This window comes from Ictalurus furcatus, chromosome 1 (assembly GCF_023375685.1).
Source record: "Ictalurus furcatus strain D&B chromosome 1, Billie_1.0, whole genome shotgun sequence".
NCBI lineage: Eukaryota > Metazoa > Chordata > Actinopteri > Siluriformes > Ictaluridae > Ictalurus > Ictalurus furcatus.
The window spans coordinates 11,653,763-11,669,432 of NC_071255.1; the positions used below are offsets into that span (position 1 = coordinate 11,653,763).

General features: G+C 37.4%; 1 protein-coding gene across 4 annotated transcripts in view; it reads right to left on the minus strand.

Moving 5' to 3' along the window:
- Positions 1–1,692: 1,692 nt before the first annotated feature.
- Positions 1,693–15,670, minus strand: part of lpcat3 (lysophosphatidylcholine acyltransferase 3) — a 34,142-nt gene continuing 20,164 nt past the window's right edge. Inside the window, exons 8-14 of one of the 4 annotated variants that reach the window (XR_008386004.1) lie at positions 15,330–15,416; positions 13,607–13,773; positions 11,176–11,323; positions 10,641–10,796; positions 9,057–9,186; positions 5,319–5,367; positions 1,706–3,103 (exon numbers count right to left, since the gene is read on the minus strand). Coding sequence is in view for 3 of the 4 variants with exons in the window: in XM_053625574.1 (XP_053481549.1) it covers positions 9,067–9,186; positions 10,641–10,796; positions 11,176–11,323; positions 13,607–13,773; positions 15,330–15,416 (678 nt within the window). In the remaining variant the exon portion in view is untranslated. Of the gene's footprint in view, positions 5,368–9,056; positions 9,187–10,640; positions 10,797–11,175; positions 11,324–13,606; positions 13,774–15,329; positions 15,417–15,670 lie in introns of all 4 variants that reach the window. The other 3 variants (XM_053625574.1, XM_053625565.1, XM_053625586.1) reach the window with 3 other exon arrangements.

Consider the following 15,670-nt stretch of genomic DNA (forward strand, 5'->3'; position numbering starts at 1 on the left):
CTCACCTCTACTCCAAGAAAACCAGTGTCCGCCTCCACCTCTGTTGTAAAGTATTGGAGCTAATATACACCACATATGTATACCTCAGCGTTACCAAGTCTCGTGGACAAATAAACAACTGCAGCTTCAAAAACAAGCCAAAATTATTATAGCTCTATTACCGCCTCAATGTAAATAGACTCAATAAATGAGCCTGAACATATTAAACTGAATCCACTCACAGTTTGAAAAGCACAACCAGAATTTATTTAATAAAAAATCATCAAATGCATCAAAGCTTATAGGGAGGACAGGCACTATCCACTCATCTCTGATCACCTGTGAGTAGAATATGATTGCAGTGATGGAAAAGGAGATTACATTAGAACCATAACTACTATTAGTATCATTTGGGTTCTTGATGTATTTTATTGCTTTTCAAATAGAATGTGCATAAATGAAAAACCCCACGTTCCCTCTCCCTCTGTATTTTCTTTTCGCTGGGGAGAGGCAGAGCTTAGTCTGCCTTTTATCTAGCGGTCAGTGCAGACCAGTGTTGCCAATTTAGCAATTTTTCAGAACGTTTTAGCGACTTTTTGGACAAACCTTAGCAACTTTCCAAATATCACCAGTACTGTCCTGCAAGCGCGAGGTCTTGCTTTCCCGCTGCACTCACACCTCTCTCTGTGTCTGCTCTGTTCAGTGAGGGTCTGAGAGCCAGAGATTTAACAATGTCATGGATAACGAGACACGTCCTTCATCCCAGTTTACATCATTCTTATGTGAATGTTTTTAGAACGCAAGATGAACGTAATGCAACATGTTTTACATGTAAAATAGTACGTTATTACAACCTAGTTCTCTTGTTCAAAGTAGTTCTAGTGTTCAGAAACATTTTATATCATTCATGTTCCATACCTCTCCGTTATATAGTTATATAAAAGTTATTTAGAAAATCATAAAAGTTATGAAAAGTCATTTAAAAAAAGTACAAAAACACAAAAGCAAAAAAATCTATCAAAACCGATTATAGATTAGGTTATATAATATATTTATATATATGAAAGATAGATAGATAGATAGGTGTGCCACATGATAGGGGAGGCTTTAGTTACAAAAGGTTGAGAACCTCTGCACTACAGTACTGATATTATTGTGAGGCTGTGAGCAGACAGTGTCAATACATTGGGGAAAATAGCTGTCATAAATGTAAAGAAAATGAAATCGCTTGTCAGACTTTCCCAACAAGCAACCATATTTTTTTTTAAAACAAGCCCCCCCCCCCCCAAAAAAAAAAAAACGCAATCCGTGATTTTTTTCAAGCGACTTCAGAAAAAAAAGAAGCACAAAGTCACGTATTATAAGCGGACTTGGCAAGTCTGATAAGTATACCTCAAACCATCAGATTCATACCCGCACGGGAATAGTGCCGAAGCACAAACCACGTAAAAACAAACAAACAAACAAAAAAATCCTCTGCAAGTAACTTGCAATTTTATGTTTCAAACAGAGATGGCGATAGAGAGGCAAAAGTTCAGCACTGCAGCTTTAAGAGAGCTGTACATAAACATGTCCCCAAACTTCAATGAACTGAAGCAATATTGTGCCAAAATTTCTCCAAAATGATGCGAGACAGATAAACTCCTACACTAAACATTTACTTCAAGTTAATGTTGCTAAAGGTTGCTACATGTTATTGAATTATAAGGTGTACTTATTTTCTCCCACCTGGTTTCTGAATGTTGGTGTACTTTTAGGGAAAAAATGACCACATATTGAAATCTGTTGTTTTTTTGTTGTTCTTTGGTCAACTGAGATTTTTTTGTTTCTAGAAGTTTGTGAGGACCACACCGTTGTTATCTAGGCCATGATCAATAAAAACATCTGAAGGACGGTGTACTTGACTGTAAATATCATCCAAGTTGGTAATGGAAAAATACCCCAGCACATACCACAGATGTTTGATCAAAACCAGCATTTTTAATGACCATTGCAAAAGAAATGGTTCATTTAAAATATTTTTTTCGTACATTTGGTAACAATAAGGCAAAATTAGTTACATGAACATCATCAGTGAAATGTTGAACAAGTATAAATATTATTAAAATCCACCAAAGCTACAGTGAGTCACCGCTTTTTCACGTTGTGTCAGTAGTGAAAGCAGAAAAAGTTCCCTCGCTGCAGTTTAGTTTGCCTGATGCCAAGTAATTAAGATCTTAAGTAATACAAAAAGGATAATTTTGGCAAGTAGTGTGAATTTTTGTACAGGATTTCCTGCATGTGTATAATTTTTGTTGCTCGTGTTCCAGTTTACACAGAGGCCGGGACATATAAGTCTGAGAGATAGAGTGAAAAAGATGATAATAGGTCATCTCGTTCATTGTTGTGGACTTTTTTTTTTTATGAAACAGCTACAAAATTACAAAACCAATCAACCCATTCTAAAATTGCTAAAAATATTGTGAAAAATTTGTTCAATTAGAAATGAAAAAAACAATAATACTCATTTACACGGCAAGGCATATCCAAGCATCACTGCACGTTCTGTGTTTTATATATTACAGTGTCTTGTGTAAATCTGACCAGTGGCTTCAGATTTTGGAAAACGGAAAAGACAAATCAGAATACACACAAAAGCCCCAAATAAAGTCCAGGAAAGCAGGCAGTCTCCAGTCCAGCTCTCAGACTGGGTGTTTGGTTTTGCCAGAAATCACGTGATCATTGGGTGCCACCGAGATGCCATGAACAGAGATCTATGAGTGCAATACTGTGGCTGAAAAAATCTGTACGAATGGTTATGGATATTAATTAGCCCGTGCATTTCTCTTATCTCATAACAAAAAGTCTCCTCACAAGCCTAAACACCCATCACATTTCCGCAAAAGAAAGAAAGAGAAAAGAAAAAAAAGACAAACAGCTCTCCCCTCAGAGAGCATTATCTTATCCTCTTTAACGTACAAACTGCTTCTTCTTCTTCAAAAAAAACTATTACGAAAACAAATTTTTGTACAGTTTATGCATGTATGTATATATTTATAATAATATATAGTTAAAGGCCTTAAAATAGTTTCCAATCAATCACAGTTCCCTTCAGGTAGTTTACGGAGGACCAGCCAAAGAAAACCTATAAAAAAAGAAAGAAGAAGAGACGACTTTAGTGCATGAAGGAAAACTCTCTCTGAAAAACAGCAAGAAATACAAAGCATTAGACTGACAGGAATGAAGACTGTACGGCAGCGTAAGAATTAAATCTCAAAACACTGAACACTTAAAAACTCCCCTTGAATCGTGCAGCGTTATTCGACGTGTTGACAATTTCCACTGTAACAGGAAGTCAGGGCCGGACATTTCGAGTAGCTCACAGCCTGGGCTAAGCTGTACTTGACAGCAGTGTTGGAACGTAATTAATTACATTTACTCAAGTACTGTACTTAAGTACAAATTTGAGGTACTTGTATTTTACTTGAGTATTTCCATTTTATGCTTCTACTCCACTATATCACAGAGGAAAACATTGTACTTTTCACTTCACTACATTTGTCTGAAAGCTTTATCTACTAGTTATTTTCAGATGACAATTTTTCATACCCTTCCTATCCAATGAAAACTGCGTATATCCAAATGGGGCGATTTTGAATGTTATAAACTGAAGGATTAAGTGTTCCTTTGTACGGTGAGAAAATTGCCCTACTTCTTAATCTGAATAAACTATTTAAAACCTCCTTGGATTAGCTGGAAAATGCATCGTCACAAAGCTAAAAACAGGCCTGTTTTTCTGAGCTCATTGACTTTTTAGTGATACTAATATTATAAAAGTACTATCGATCTAAAAACATCATATATAATAGTTAAACACGGACAGGGACCATTTTACTGCACAATGTGTACGTTTACTTTTGATACTTTAAGTACATTTTGCTGATAATAATTCAATACTTTTACTTAAATAAGTTTTTGAATGTAGGACATTTACTTGTAATGGAGGATTTTCATAGTGTGGTATTAGTACTTATACTTAAGTAAAGGATCTGAAAACTTCTTCCACCACTGTGTGACTGTTACTCTGCGTTCAAGCCCTCCTGAGAAGTTCATATTTACGAGTCGGGAAGTCATAATTACAACGTCAGGTGCATTCAAGTCACTTTGATTGGAGCAAGACAGCAATGTACCTTCTCTTAATTATCTACACAAAAAATACAGTTTTTAAACTCTACATCTAGAAAACGAACAAGGAATGTGCATCAGGTGTGTTTTGCTTTTTTAAAAATTTTAATCAATTTATGAAGCCACTATAAATGTTATCATTACATTATATCGTAATTGCACAATGCTGTAGTATTTTGTCGTATTTCAATCAAAAAAGCCTGACAGTAACTTGCTGCATAAACAAAATACATGACGGAGATCAGCTTCTGAGACGAGTAAACATTCAATTTCAACTAATTTACCGTGAACTACAGACGTTGCATACAGCGATTCCACCATGTCTTTTTACTGACACGCACCTGACTTGGAAACTCAGAGCTCAAAGAAAATCCCAAATTTCCCACTTGTAATTACGACTCTTTGTGCCGTTTCGTGTGCTTTCAACTCAAATATGATCTTTCCGACATGACTTGAACGCACCATGGATTTTTATAAAGGTTGGGGGCGGAACACTTCAGATTCTAAAGAGCACTGGATTGGACAGAAAATCTGACGAGAAGCTGAACTGCAGAATGATGTCATCAAAATTGTTGCTCCGTATTGGTGGTTAACGAGAGACTGTACATTTTGTATTTGTACATCTTCTAAATGCAAATTTTGTCATCGTTTTGGAGCATGATGACAAAATTTGGAGCAAAGCATACAGTATGTATAAGAAAACCGTAAGGCTGACATATTCATACTAAAATCCACAAAACTTCACCTTGGATTTCATGGGGACTTTAAAATTTGGAACAGCAACAGGAATAGTTTGCTTTTTCTGCAATTATTGAAGCTTGATGGGTTATACATAAGTTTTTTTTTTTGTGAAAATGTACAATGTCATTAAATGAAGTAGAACTCTAAGGGACTAGAATCTTCACAGTGAACAGTTTGTGTGCATTATACCGTAGATTAAACATGCAGCTAATTTTGTTCAAAGATTTCAAAACAACGTCTTATGAGTCTGAAGTGAAACCAGTTAATAGTTGAAATGCCTGATGATGTAATCCTTGCCAAAACATGGCATTCCTTTCATGTGGTTCCAAGGTTGCAAGAGTGTAGATGAGCTCTTTTTCCTTAAGCGTCCTCACTTCATTGCTGCCATACCAACACCTAGCAATGCTTACAGAGTCCACTTTTACTATTCTCACATTTATTATTGAAGTACAATGCGGTTGCTCACTGGATTCTTCTTCAGATCTGAAATGCATATAAGTAGATTTATCTCAGATGTCAGTGTTCATCCATTTAATCTCAGACGTGTTTGTATGATGTTTAGTCGGGGCATGGGTCTAATCTAATCCAAATGAAAGGCATATCTAAGTGAAACAATTAAGCTAATATAATTCTGTGTGTTAAATCGTCATCCTCGTTACCTTTATCAAAAATAGTACTCAGAATGATAATCATCATCATCATCATCATCATCATCATCATCATAGTCTGTTGCAGTTTGATTACATTTTGCGTTCTCCTTTGAGGTCAGATTTGAGGCCACCACGAACGCTTATATCAACATCTCTGCTAAAGTTTCATCAAACTTTCTCTTATTTCCTCCTGGATACCCTACCACCTGTACTGCTTACTAAAGGCTTTCCGTACAACTGTGTTTTAGGGCCACTAGGTTAGGATTTGAAGAATAAATTGCTAGTATTAAGGTGTCAGTATGAGAATGTGACGGATGAGACATGTGTGAGGAGTCGGAAGCAGTTCACTACACACTCGAAACATCTTCATCTCAGCTAAGAACACCCTGCCATTGACCTGCGTTTCCTCTTTTGTGTAACATTATATAAGAATAGTATAATAATATAATGTCACCAAGTCTTCCACAGTCCTCAGGCTGACACGTGATGACAAGCTGTAATTTTCTTTTTGAACATACGCCTACAAAGCTGACCTTTTTCTTATAGTACAGGGTTTTTGGTTTTTATTCTCAAAAACTATATTTTTTTAATTCCGTGAGATAACTGAAAACAATGAAGCACAACTGAAGTAGTACCTATGGCAAGGTGGATGTGACCACCGAAGATGTATGGGTAGGTCTGAGGTTTTGCTTTTAACGTTCAACTTCTGTGAAGGTAAAACGCTTTGTTGTGAAGGAAGCATACGATACACACAGTATTTTAAACATCTGTACATTTACTGTACATGTACATTTTGCCCATTCCTTGTACTAAATAAATAATCAATCATAAACTAGGGGGGCATGGTGGCTTTGTGGTTAGTACATTTGCCTCCAGGGTTGGGGGTTCGAATCTCGCCTCCGCCCTGTGTTTGAGGAGTGAAGATGTTCTCCCCGTGCTTCAGGGGTTTACTCCGGTTTCCTCCCCCAGTCCAAAGACGTGCGTTGTAGGCTGTCTGGCATTTCCGAATTATCCGTAGTGTGTGAATGTTTGTGCGATTGTGTCCTGTGATGGGTTGGCACCCTGTCCAGGGTGTCCCCTACCTTGTCCCCTGGGATAGGCTCGAGGCTCCCCAGGATAAGTGGAATGAAAAATGGATGGATGGATAATTGTAAACTAAAACAAAAAAGGGGTCCATTTTTCTGAAATCTGGGACGGTCACAGTTAAGGTCATAAATACTTAAAACTAACTGTCCCTCAGTGGTGGAATGAACATCCAACCTCAATCCGGACCAGAGAATGCGTCACTATTTTCAAAAACCAGCTAAAAACCCACCTCTTCCGTGAACATTTAACGAACCCTTAAAATGCTAACCCCACATTATTTACATTACACATATTACAAGGCCAGCCAATACTCCTATGACTCTTAGCTAGCTTTAGGTATAGCTTTGGAAATGTATTTCAAAATAATTAGAGAAAGGAGAACTGTCCTCCAAAATTTTTTTTTTTGAGATTTTGTCATATGATTGTGGTGAAAGAAAAGGCTTTCCCTCTAGTAGTAGGAGATTTTGTGCTGACCGTGGCTTAAATCAACTCTGCAATGCACATTTGAAATTAGAGGTGGCTAAAACTACAAAGAACTTGGACCTGGTAGACCTAGCTACACTATAATGCCAAAAGTATGTGGAGGAGTATTGAACATCCCGTTCCCAAATCATGGGAATTAATACGGATTTGTTCCCACTGTTATATAATAACCACCACTCCACTGGGAAGGCTTTCCACTAGAGTTTGGAGTGTGGCTATTGTGATTTGCCCATTCAGTCACAACAGCACAAGAGTTTGAGCACTGATGTCGGGTGAGGAGGCCTGGTGTGCAGCAGTCATTCAAGTTCATCTCAAAGGTGTTCAGTGGGGTTGAGGTCAGGGTTCTGTGCAGGAGGACACTCGAGTTCTTCTATTACCACCTTGGCAAACCATGTCTCTATGGACGCCGCTTTGTACTCGAGGGCATTGTCCTGCTAAAACCAGTTTGGACCCATTAGTTCCAGTGAATGGAACCTAATGTTACAGCATACAAAGAGATTCTATACAACTGTGTGCTTCCAACTTTGTGGCAACAGTTTGGGAAAAAAACCCACATATGGCTGTGAGGGTCAAGTGTCTCCATACTTTTAGCCATATAGTATACCTCTGTACTGATGATAAAGCGAAAAAAAAATATATAATTTTTTTTTTCAGTTCTCCTGTCTGAAATTTGAAATAATTATCAAATACCCATTCATTCATATGTCAGCAACCGCTTCTTCCTGGTCAGGGTCATGGTGTAGCTGAAGCTCATCTCAGTAACACTGGGCACAAGGTGGGAGAATTCAGCCTGGATGGGTTGTTACCCAGATGAGGATGGGTTCCCTTCTGAATCTGGTTTCTTTCAAGATTTCTTCATGTCATCTTAGGGAGTTTTTCCCTTGCCACCGTCGCCACTGGCTTGCTCAATTGGGATTAATCCACACACTTAAAATCTGTATCCTGTGTTTATATATTTCTGTAAAGCTGCTTTGAGACAACGACTGTTGTAAAAAGCGCTATACAAATAAAATTGAATTGAATGGAATGGGTTGCCAGTTCATAGCAAGGCACTATGCACACACACAAGGATGCATACATGCTCACACTTAGGGGAAATTTATCTAAGCCAATCTGCATACCTACATGGTTTTGGACAATGGGAGAACTCCACACAGACAATAATCTGAGTTCAGGATCAAACCCCAGGCAGCGACTGTACCACCGTGCACAAATAAACCACACGTTTTATTTTTTTCATTTGTTACTTACACAAAAATAGCATGATCAAAACATACATCGACTCTAGCCATTCTTTATCCTGATAATATCTGTAAAAATACAAGCTCATTTTAGAAGCTTAGGGAAATTGTGTGTTTGCTGCATAAAACTGTATTGTAAGGTTGTTCTGTCTAAATTTTCTAGTACATTTCAGTGACTTTCAAATATGTGTACAGGGTTTGAAGGAGATATTTTAGCATGTTTCTGGACTGCTCTTGTAATGTGTCTGACCAACCTGTCAAACAGCTAATGAATAAAAACTGACTACTGCTGGCAGACAGAGTCGTTCATTCATCAAAGAACAAGAAAAACTCGATGCCAATGGCTTTGACAGGGATGCCTCCAACGCCGAGTCTAGTCTTTCTTGTTATTCGTTTGTATACCACAAATATACTTAAAATATACTTTAAACCTAAAGGTTTTAAAGCTACTAAAGAAAAAAAAAAAAAAAAAAAAAAAGACATCTGACCTTGCTGTGACCTTGACCCTGTTTGGAACAATTCCCAAATGTAATCAGTTCATCTGCTGGTTGCAGTGAGGTATAATAATATATAGAAATCCTACAAAACATTCAACTAGTCATTCTTGAGATATCGAAAAGGAATCTGGGACAGACACACTATATATGCACATAATGGAAAGGGAAAAAAATTTTTTAAGTGGATGAGAAGAAAATAAATATCTGAACTTTACCCATTTCTGTCTAGTCTTCCTTTCTGTCGCTCTTGGCTTTCCGAGGCACCAGTGCCTTACGAAGGAAAGGTAGGATAATGTAGGCAATGAAGAAAAAGAGATGACCACAAAAATACACAGACGAATAAACCTGAAAAATAAAATATCTTATAAATAAAGCATCAAACAATGAGAAAAATATCATATTTTATATATATATATATATATATATATATAAAAACACACACACGCACACACACACACACGTATGTACCATTTTCTATCAAACCTAGTGACTTCATAAACTAAATCAGATGAGAGGAAGAACAAGAAACACTAAAATCTGCAGAATATACAGGGCAACTATTATACAGTATATCATTAATACTGCAGAGAGTAAATAACTTGGATAATAGGAAATATTACTTGTATGTGAACCTCTTCAATTCCTGGGTTATTATTTAGTTATTCACCTTTAAACAAAGTACTCTGCAACTATTGTGAATTATATAGTAACTACAGTGAAACTAATAGGAAATGTGTGTAGCTATGAGAGTGAGATCATGGATGATGGAAGTGTAAATAAAAAATAAATAAATAAATAAATAAAAACAGAAACTTTGTAAGGGTGATAAGACAGTGTTAAACAAATGTTTCACTTCAACGGTTTCATCAAAGGACACAACCCTATTTATACTTTCATCTTAGAGTCACCGGCAGACAAAGAACGAACGAAAGAAAGAAAGTCATTCAGGCTCCACACCCACATTTTCTCCCGAATTTGGTTATCTGCAAATTCGCACCCATTAGCCAGCTCCATGCTCCATCACACGACAGCAACCAACCGACATTTAGAGGGGAATTAAATGTAAAAGTTGAATACTCATTTGTCTGACTTTTTTATTATTATTTTTTTTTTTTATTTTAACATTTGAGGCCATTCTGACACATTTAGACAGTGGCTCGTGTCACACAAAGTTTTGTTTTAATTTTCAGTGTAAATTTTAAACATAAAGGTAAATGGTAAATCTAAATGTTAAATATAAATCTAAATGATAAATGTATAAACTCAAATGTGGAACAAATGTTATCAAATAGCATATGAACGAAACATTTAAGTTCTATATTTAACATTTAGATTCAAGGTGTATATTTAAAATTGGTATTAATATTTATATTTAAACATTTACATTTAACATTTAGGTTTATATTTAAAATTCACACTGAAACTTAAAACGTATTTGAAATTAATCACTATGTATCGGAATGGCCTCAGATGTTCAAAAAAAATGTCACGGAGAAAAAAAAAGTATTCAATACTGGAAAGTGTGAAGGCTAACAAATCCTTCCTCCAAGACTCACTAAGCAAACTGCTGCCCTTTCCACACGTGAGCTCACAGACACCCACGATTGGTTAGTGTTGCTCTGACTGACAGGGACGAATAATTACATTACTCCCACCCAGACAGCACGGCCAATTTTACTCTCTATGTTCATCAGGATTCAAACTTGTGTGTCAATCGAGCCTTTATATAGACTTCCTGTGAATGTCATTCTGATAGATCGATATAAACAGGCAAGGTCAATGCTTCACTGCCCACTCACCTTCAGCCACTTGTCATAAGTGAAGAGGCAGAATGCTAGTAGCGGGTAGCCCATGAAGAGCCAGTGGATGAACTGCTGTACTATGTATATAAGGGGATACAGAGGGCTGTTTGCGAAGGCCGTCAACTTTGGGCTGTCCTTCACAAGCGCCTGAGCCTGAGGGAACACAACAACGCAGCAACGTTAACACACGCCCAGCGGGAGACAGTTCCTAATTAGTGTGCATATCTGCATGAACCACAATATTCAATTAACTTGGTGGAAAAGACACCAGAAGTGTGCAGACTTTCAGACACCTGAAATGAGAGATAATTATAATAACACTTAAACTCTTATTCAGTGCCTGAATAAACACCTTCCTCTAACACTCAATTTACGAAGAGCTTTTAGTGTGTTGATGAGTATAATTAAATAAAAGGTAAGACCTATTAAGATATCTTAATATCCTTCTTTATAACTAACTCTATTTGATTTCTAGCTGCAGCAGTGGGTTCAAATTATCCACCACTTTTCTTTTTAAAGACAGCTTGGTTACCTGCTTCTCTACGTTGACGATGATGAACTCCAAGGAGAAGCAGAGCAGGTAACCGGAGTGCAGGCCATGCCAGACAGCAAGGAAAAACAGCGTGGCAACCTGCGATGCCATCTTATTACCCAAAAATTTTAGCCTCTTAAAAATGTGCCTGCACAGCAATGTAATGAGACCGAGACAAAGATGAGAAGCCAGCAACAGAGAGACAAATATACTACAGTGGTGCTTGAAAGTTTGTGAGCCTGTTAGAATTTTCTAGATATCTGCATAAATATGACCTAAAACAACATCAGATTTTCACACAAGTCCTAAAAGTAGACACAGAGAACCCAAATAATCAAACGAAAAAATAAAAAAAAAAGATATTTGGTCATTTATTTAGTGAGGAAAATGATCCAATATTATAGATCTGTGAGTGGCAAAAGTATGTGAACCTCTAGGATTAGCAGTTTAATTTGAAGGTGAAATTAGAGTCAGGTGTTTTCAGTCAATGGGATGACAATCCGGTGTGAGTGAGCACCCTGTTTTATTTAAAGAACAGGGATCTATCAAAGTCTGATCTTAACAATACGTGTTTGTGGAAGTGTAGCATGGCACGAACAAAGGAGATTTCTGAGGACCTCAGAAAAGGGTTGTTGATCCACCAGTCAGGAAAAGGTTACAAAACCATCTCTAGAGTTTGGACTCCACCAATCCAGTCAGACAGTCTGTACATGGAAAGTATATATTTATATAGGAAATTAAAGAACACTTATCAAAATAGAAATTTTTGGTTTAAATGAGAAGTGTTATGTTTGGAGAAAGGAAAACTTTGCATTCCAGCATAAGAACCTTATCCCAGCTGTGAAACATGCTGGTGGTAGTATCATGGTTTGGGCCTGTTTTGCTGGATCTGGTCCTGGACGACTTGCTATCATTGATGAAACAATGACTTCTGAAGTATACCAGTGAATTCTAAAGGAAAATGTCAGGACAGCTGTCCATAAACTGAATCTCAAGAGAAAGTGGGTCACGCAGCAAGACAACGACCCCAAGTATACAAGTCGTTCTACCAAAGAACGGTTAAAGAATAATAAAGTTAATGTTTTGGAATGGCCAAGTCAAAGTCCTGACCTTAATCCAAAAGAATGTTATGGAAGGACCTGAAGCAAGCAGTTTATGTGAGGAAACCCACCAACATCCGAGAATTGAAGCTGTTCTGAGGAATGCGCTAAAATTCCTCCAAGTCGATGTGCAGGACTGATCAACAGTTACCAGAAATGTTTAGTTGCAGTTACTGCTGCACAAGGGGGTCACACCAGATACTGAATGCAAAGGTTAACATACTTAACCCTCTTACCACTAAGTTCCCACAGTATCATGTCCCATAACCCTATATGCCCCAGAGAAACAGCACGCCAACCCTGAGTTCCTGGGCCAAAATCATCATTTTAATTTTAACATTTTTAGGCCTTGAAACAACTTATAATAATGTATTTGTGTAATATTACTTTGAAAATGAAGCAGTTCAATGTTTTTACTAAACTTAGAGCACAATTCTTAACTAGAGAAATGACGAAAAATGCTCGCTAAAATCCTTATACTCATTTAGAAGTACCATACGAGCATCAGCGTGGTCAATGCCTTTGAATAAATTCAAGTAAATAATAAATAAATAAATGCATTTTAGCGCCAAAAGTCAAGTTTCTGGTGATAATCAGACCAGCAGGTAGTGTTTTCACGAATGCAAAGAAATGGCCCCGTTATGACTCCAGACCCCTGCAGTGTCAGTCGCACTGGTTGATGCTGAAGATGAAGACGGATCAGGGTCTGAATCAGGAGAGATTGCGTCTCTATCAGTTTCGGTTTCAACATCGCCTGAACTTTCACTGCTGTCACTATCTAGAATCCTCGCTCTCGCCTGTGTAACTGTGTATGTTTTCTTTTTTTTCACTGTTTTAGATGTACCTGTGTTCACTGTAGGTGTAACTTTAGCTGGAACACGATTAGCTTTTCGCTTTGGCATTTTTAGTTCACTTCTACTATTACACCAATATTCACGCTTGGATCAGCTTCATTGTAATGCCGGCGTAATAACGTAATCACGTCGTGACGTCATGACTTCATCAACTTTCCGGGTCAAAAAATAATAATTAAATAAGTAAGGAATCATAGCAGAGTAATGCCGGTATACCAGCCTTACGGGGATAACGTTTACACTGTAAAACCGCTATATCGGCCTTACGGGGATTTGACATAGACGACCAAGCCGGTATTTCGTCCTTACGGGAATAGATCAAAGACGGGCAAGCCGGTTTTTCGGCCATATGAGGTAAGAGGGTTAAGCAGAAATATAGAAAATTCTAAAGGGTTCACAAACTTTCAAGCACCACTGTATACACACCTTTTCAATGATTATTCAAACAGTCGTTTCATTACAGGAACAGGTGTATACCTGGCCACCCATGCGTTGGTGTTAATGTTGAAGGAGTTGATGGTGCCTGTGAAAAGCGGCGTGGTCTCGTATATCCACACTCTCATATTAGCACAGGCGTCCCACTGGGGCTGCCCATCCTCATCACGGCCGCTGTAGCCGAGCCCAGAGAGGATACACACGCCCTCCTGTGTTGAAATTACAGAGGAAAGAAAGCACAGTTAAACCAGTTCCAATGGAATGCAAAACTGAACAACCCAGTTAAACACTTAGACAAGAAAAGCTTTGGCAGCTTTGCTGTGGCTGTTTCCCAGATCCAGCTGTTATGGTGAGGAAAGTACTAGATGATTACCTCAAATAGTACCTACAATTTATTAAGTCGTATTTCGTTGACATTCAAAGAAAGTCATGCATTAAAAGTTGCAGACTATAAGACACAATTTTAGCTACTAGGTGATGTGACCTAGAATTTGACGCAAAGTATATGCTAGATTTTTTGCATTAGCCTAGATTAAATATTCTTATTTGTGTGTGCTAGCATGCTAAGAGTCTAGAAGGATCACACTTAGCAAGGCTAAGACACATGTAGCTATTATGCCAATTGATTGTGCTAGCTGTGATATTATTACAGTGCTAACTGGCTGAAAAGAGCACTTGTATAGAAATATTTACTTGTAAAACTGAAATATTCCCTACAACACTGTAAATTATGACTAAAGAATGTTATACAGAGGTGCTAACATGTATGCTTAGTGCCAACAGTCAAAATCCCATAGGAGAGCTAGCATAAAAAGTTAATAACTAACTCAGCAGGAGTGACTGAAAAGAGCAACTTTAAAAAAGTGAATGCAAATGTCCTGGCCTGAAGGGAAAAATAATAGGGACAGTGACTAAAATAAACAATAACAAAAGGAAGAGGTAGAGTTTTAGAGCTAGCACAAACAAACATGCTGTACATTTTGTTGAGTTGCACTGAGGCAAATTTCTCTTTAATCCACCATAATCTATTAGTTGCTCCATATACTTTGTATTTATCAAGATAGTGTGTATTGTGATAGCTAGCTATTAGCATTCTACTAGTTTGTCAGAGTTATCAGCATGCCAGCTAACATTTAAAGTAAGAAGAATAAAGCTGCTGTTAGCTAACCTTAGCTAATGTTTTCACGCATTCTTTTATTCCTTGGTGGAAGGGGAACTAATTTACCACAAAACTACTTTGAGTAAATTTAAGAGTTTTCTACTTTTCTACTTTAGAGTGAGTGAAGAATTTGTACTTTAACTTTCACCAGAGTATTTATTTAGATGAGGAATTGCACTTTTATGCCCCTGCTGAAAAACAACAACAAAAAAAAAAACAATAGAAACCATCACAGAAATTCTAATGGTTTTCACTACAAATACCATTACAAACCGTCAGCTAACCATTAAAATGACCGTTCCTCAATGGTATCCACTCGATATAACATGCCACCAATACAAGGCAACAAATTACCAGTGGAGACCCACTGGGACCATTACAGGTTCCATTAAAAGCAATGCATTCCCATTATAACCATTACAAATTCTATGAGGGTTTCTATTGTTTGTTTGTATTTTCGCAGGGGTGAGTCGAGAATTTTGCTAACTTTAACTTAAAATGATAGCAAATATGGCCAGCAGACAAACAAGGTGTTCCTCACAAAGAGTTTTATATAAATACTAAATACAAAAACCCAGTGTTTGTGTGTGCTCAATACAGACTTACAGTTATTAGCCAGCAGGTCACATATTTGTACAGGTTTACTTTAGCCCACAGCAGGATATACACACACCTGTACCAAAATGGCTGAGCCTGGACAACACAGATTCAAAATTAATAACAGTTATTAAAAATACTGTTATAATAACAGAACGATATGGGGGGGGGGGGGGGGGGGGCAAAACTGCTCACATGGTACAATGCTGCAAACAATAGCCATCCATTTACAATATATGAGTATAAGGATACAGTCATTTGAAAAAAATAAGTACACCCCATGGAAATTGGCTTTTTGTTGGCACTATTCCATGCAGTATTATTTCAGTTACAAAATGTTTGAGGGTTTT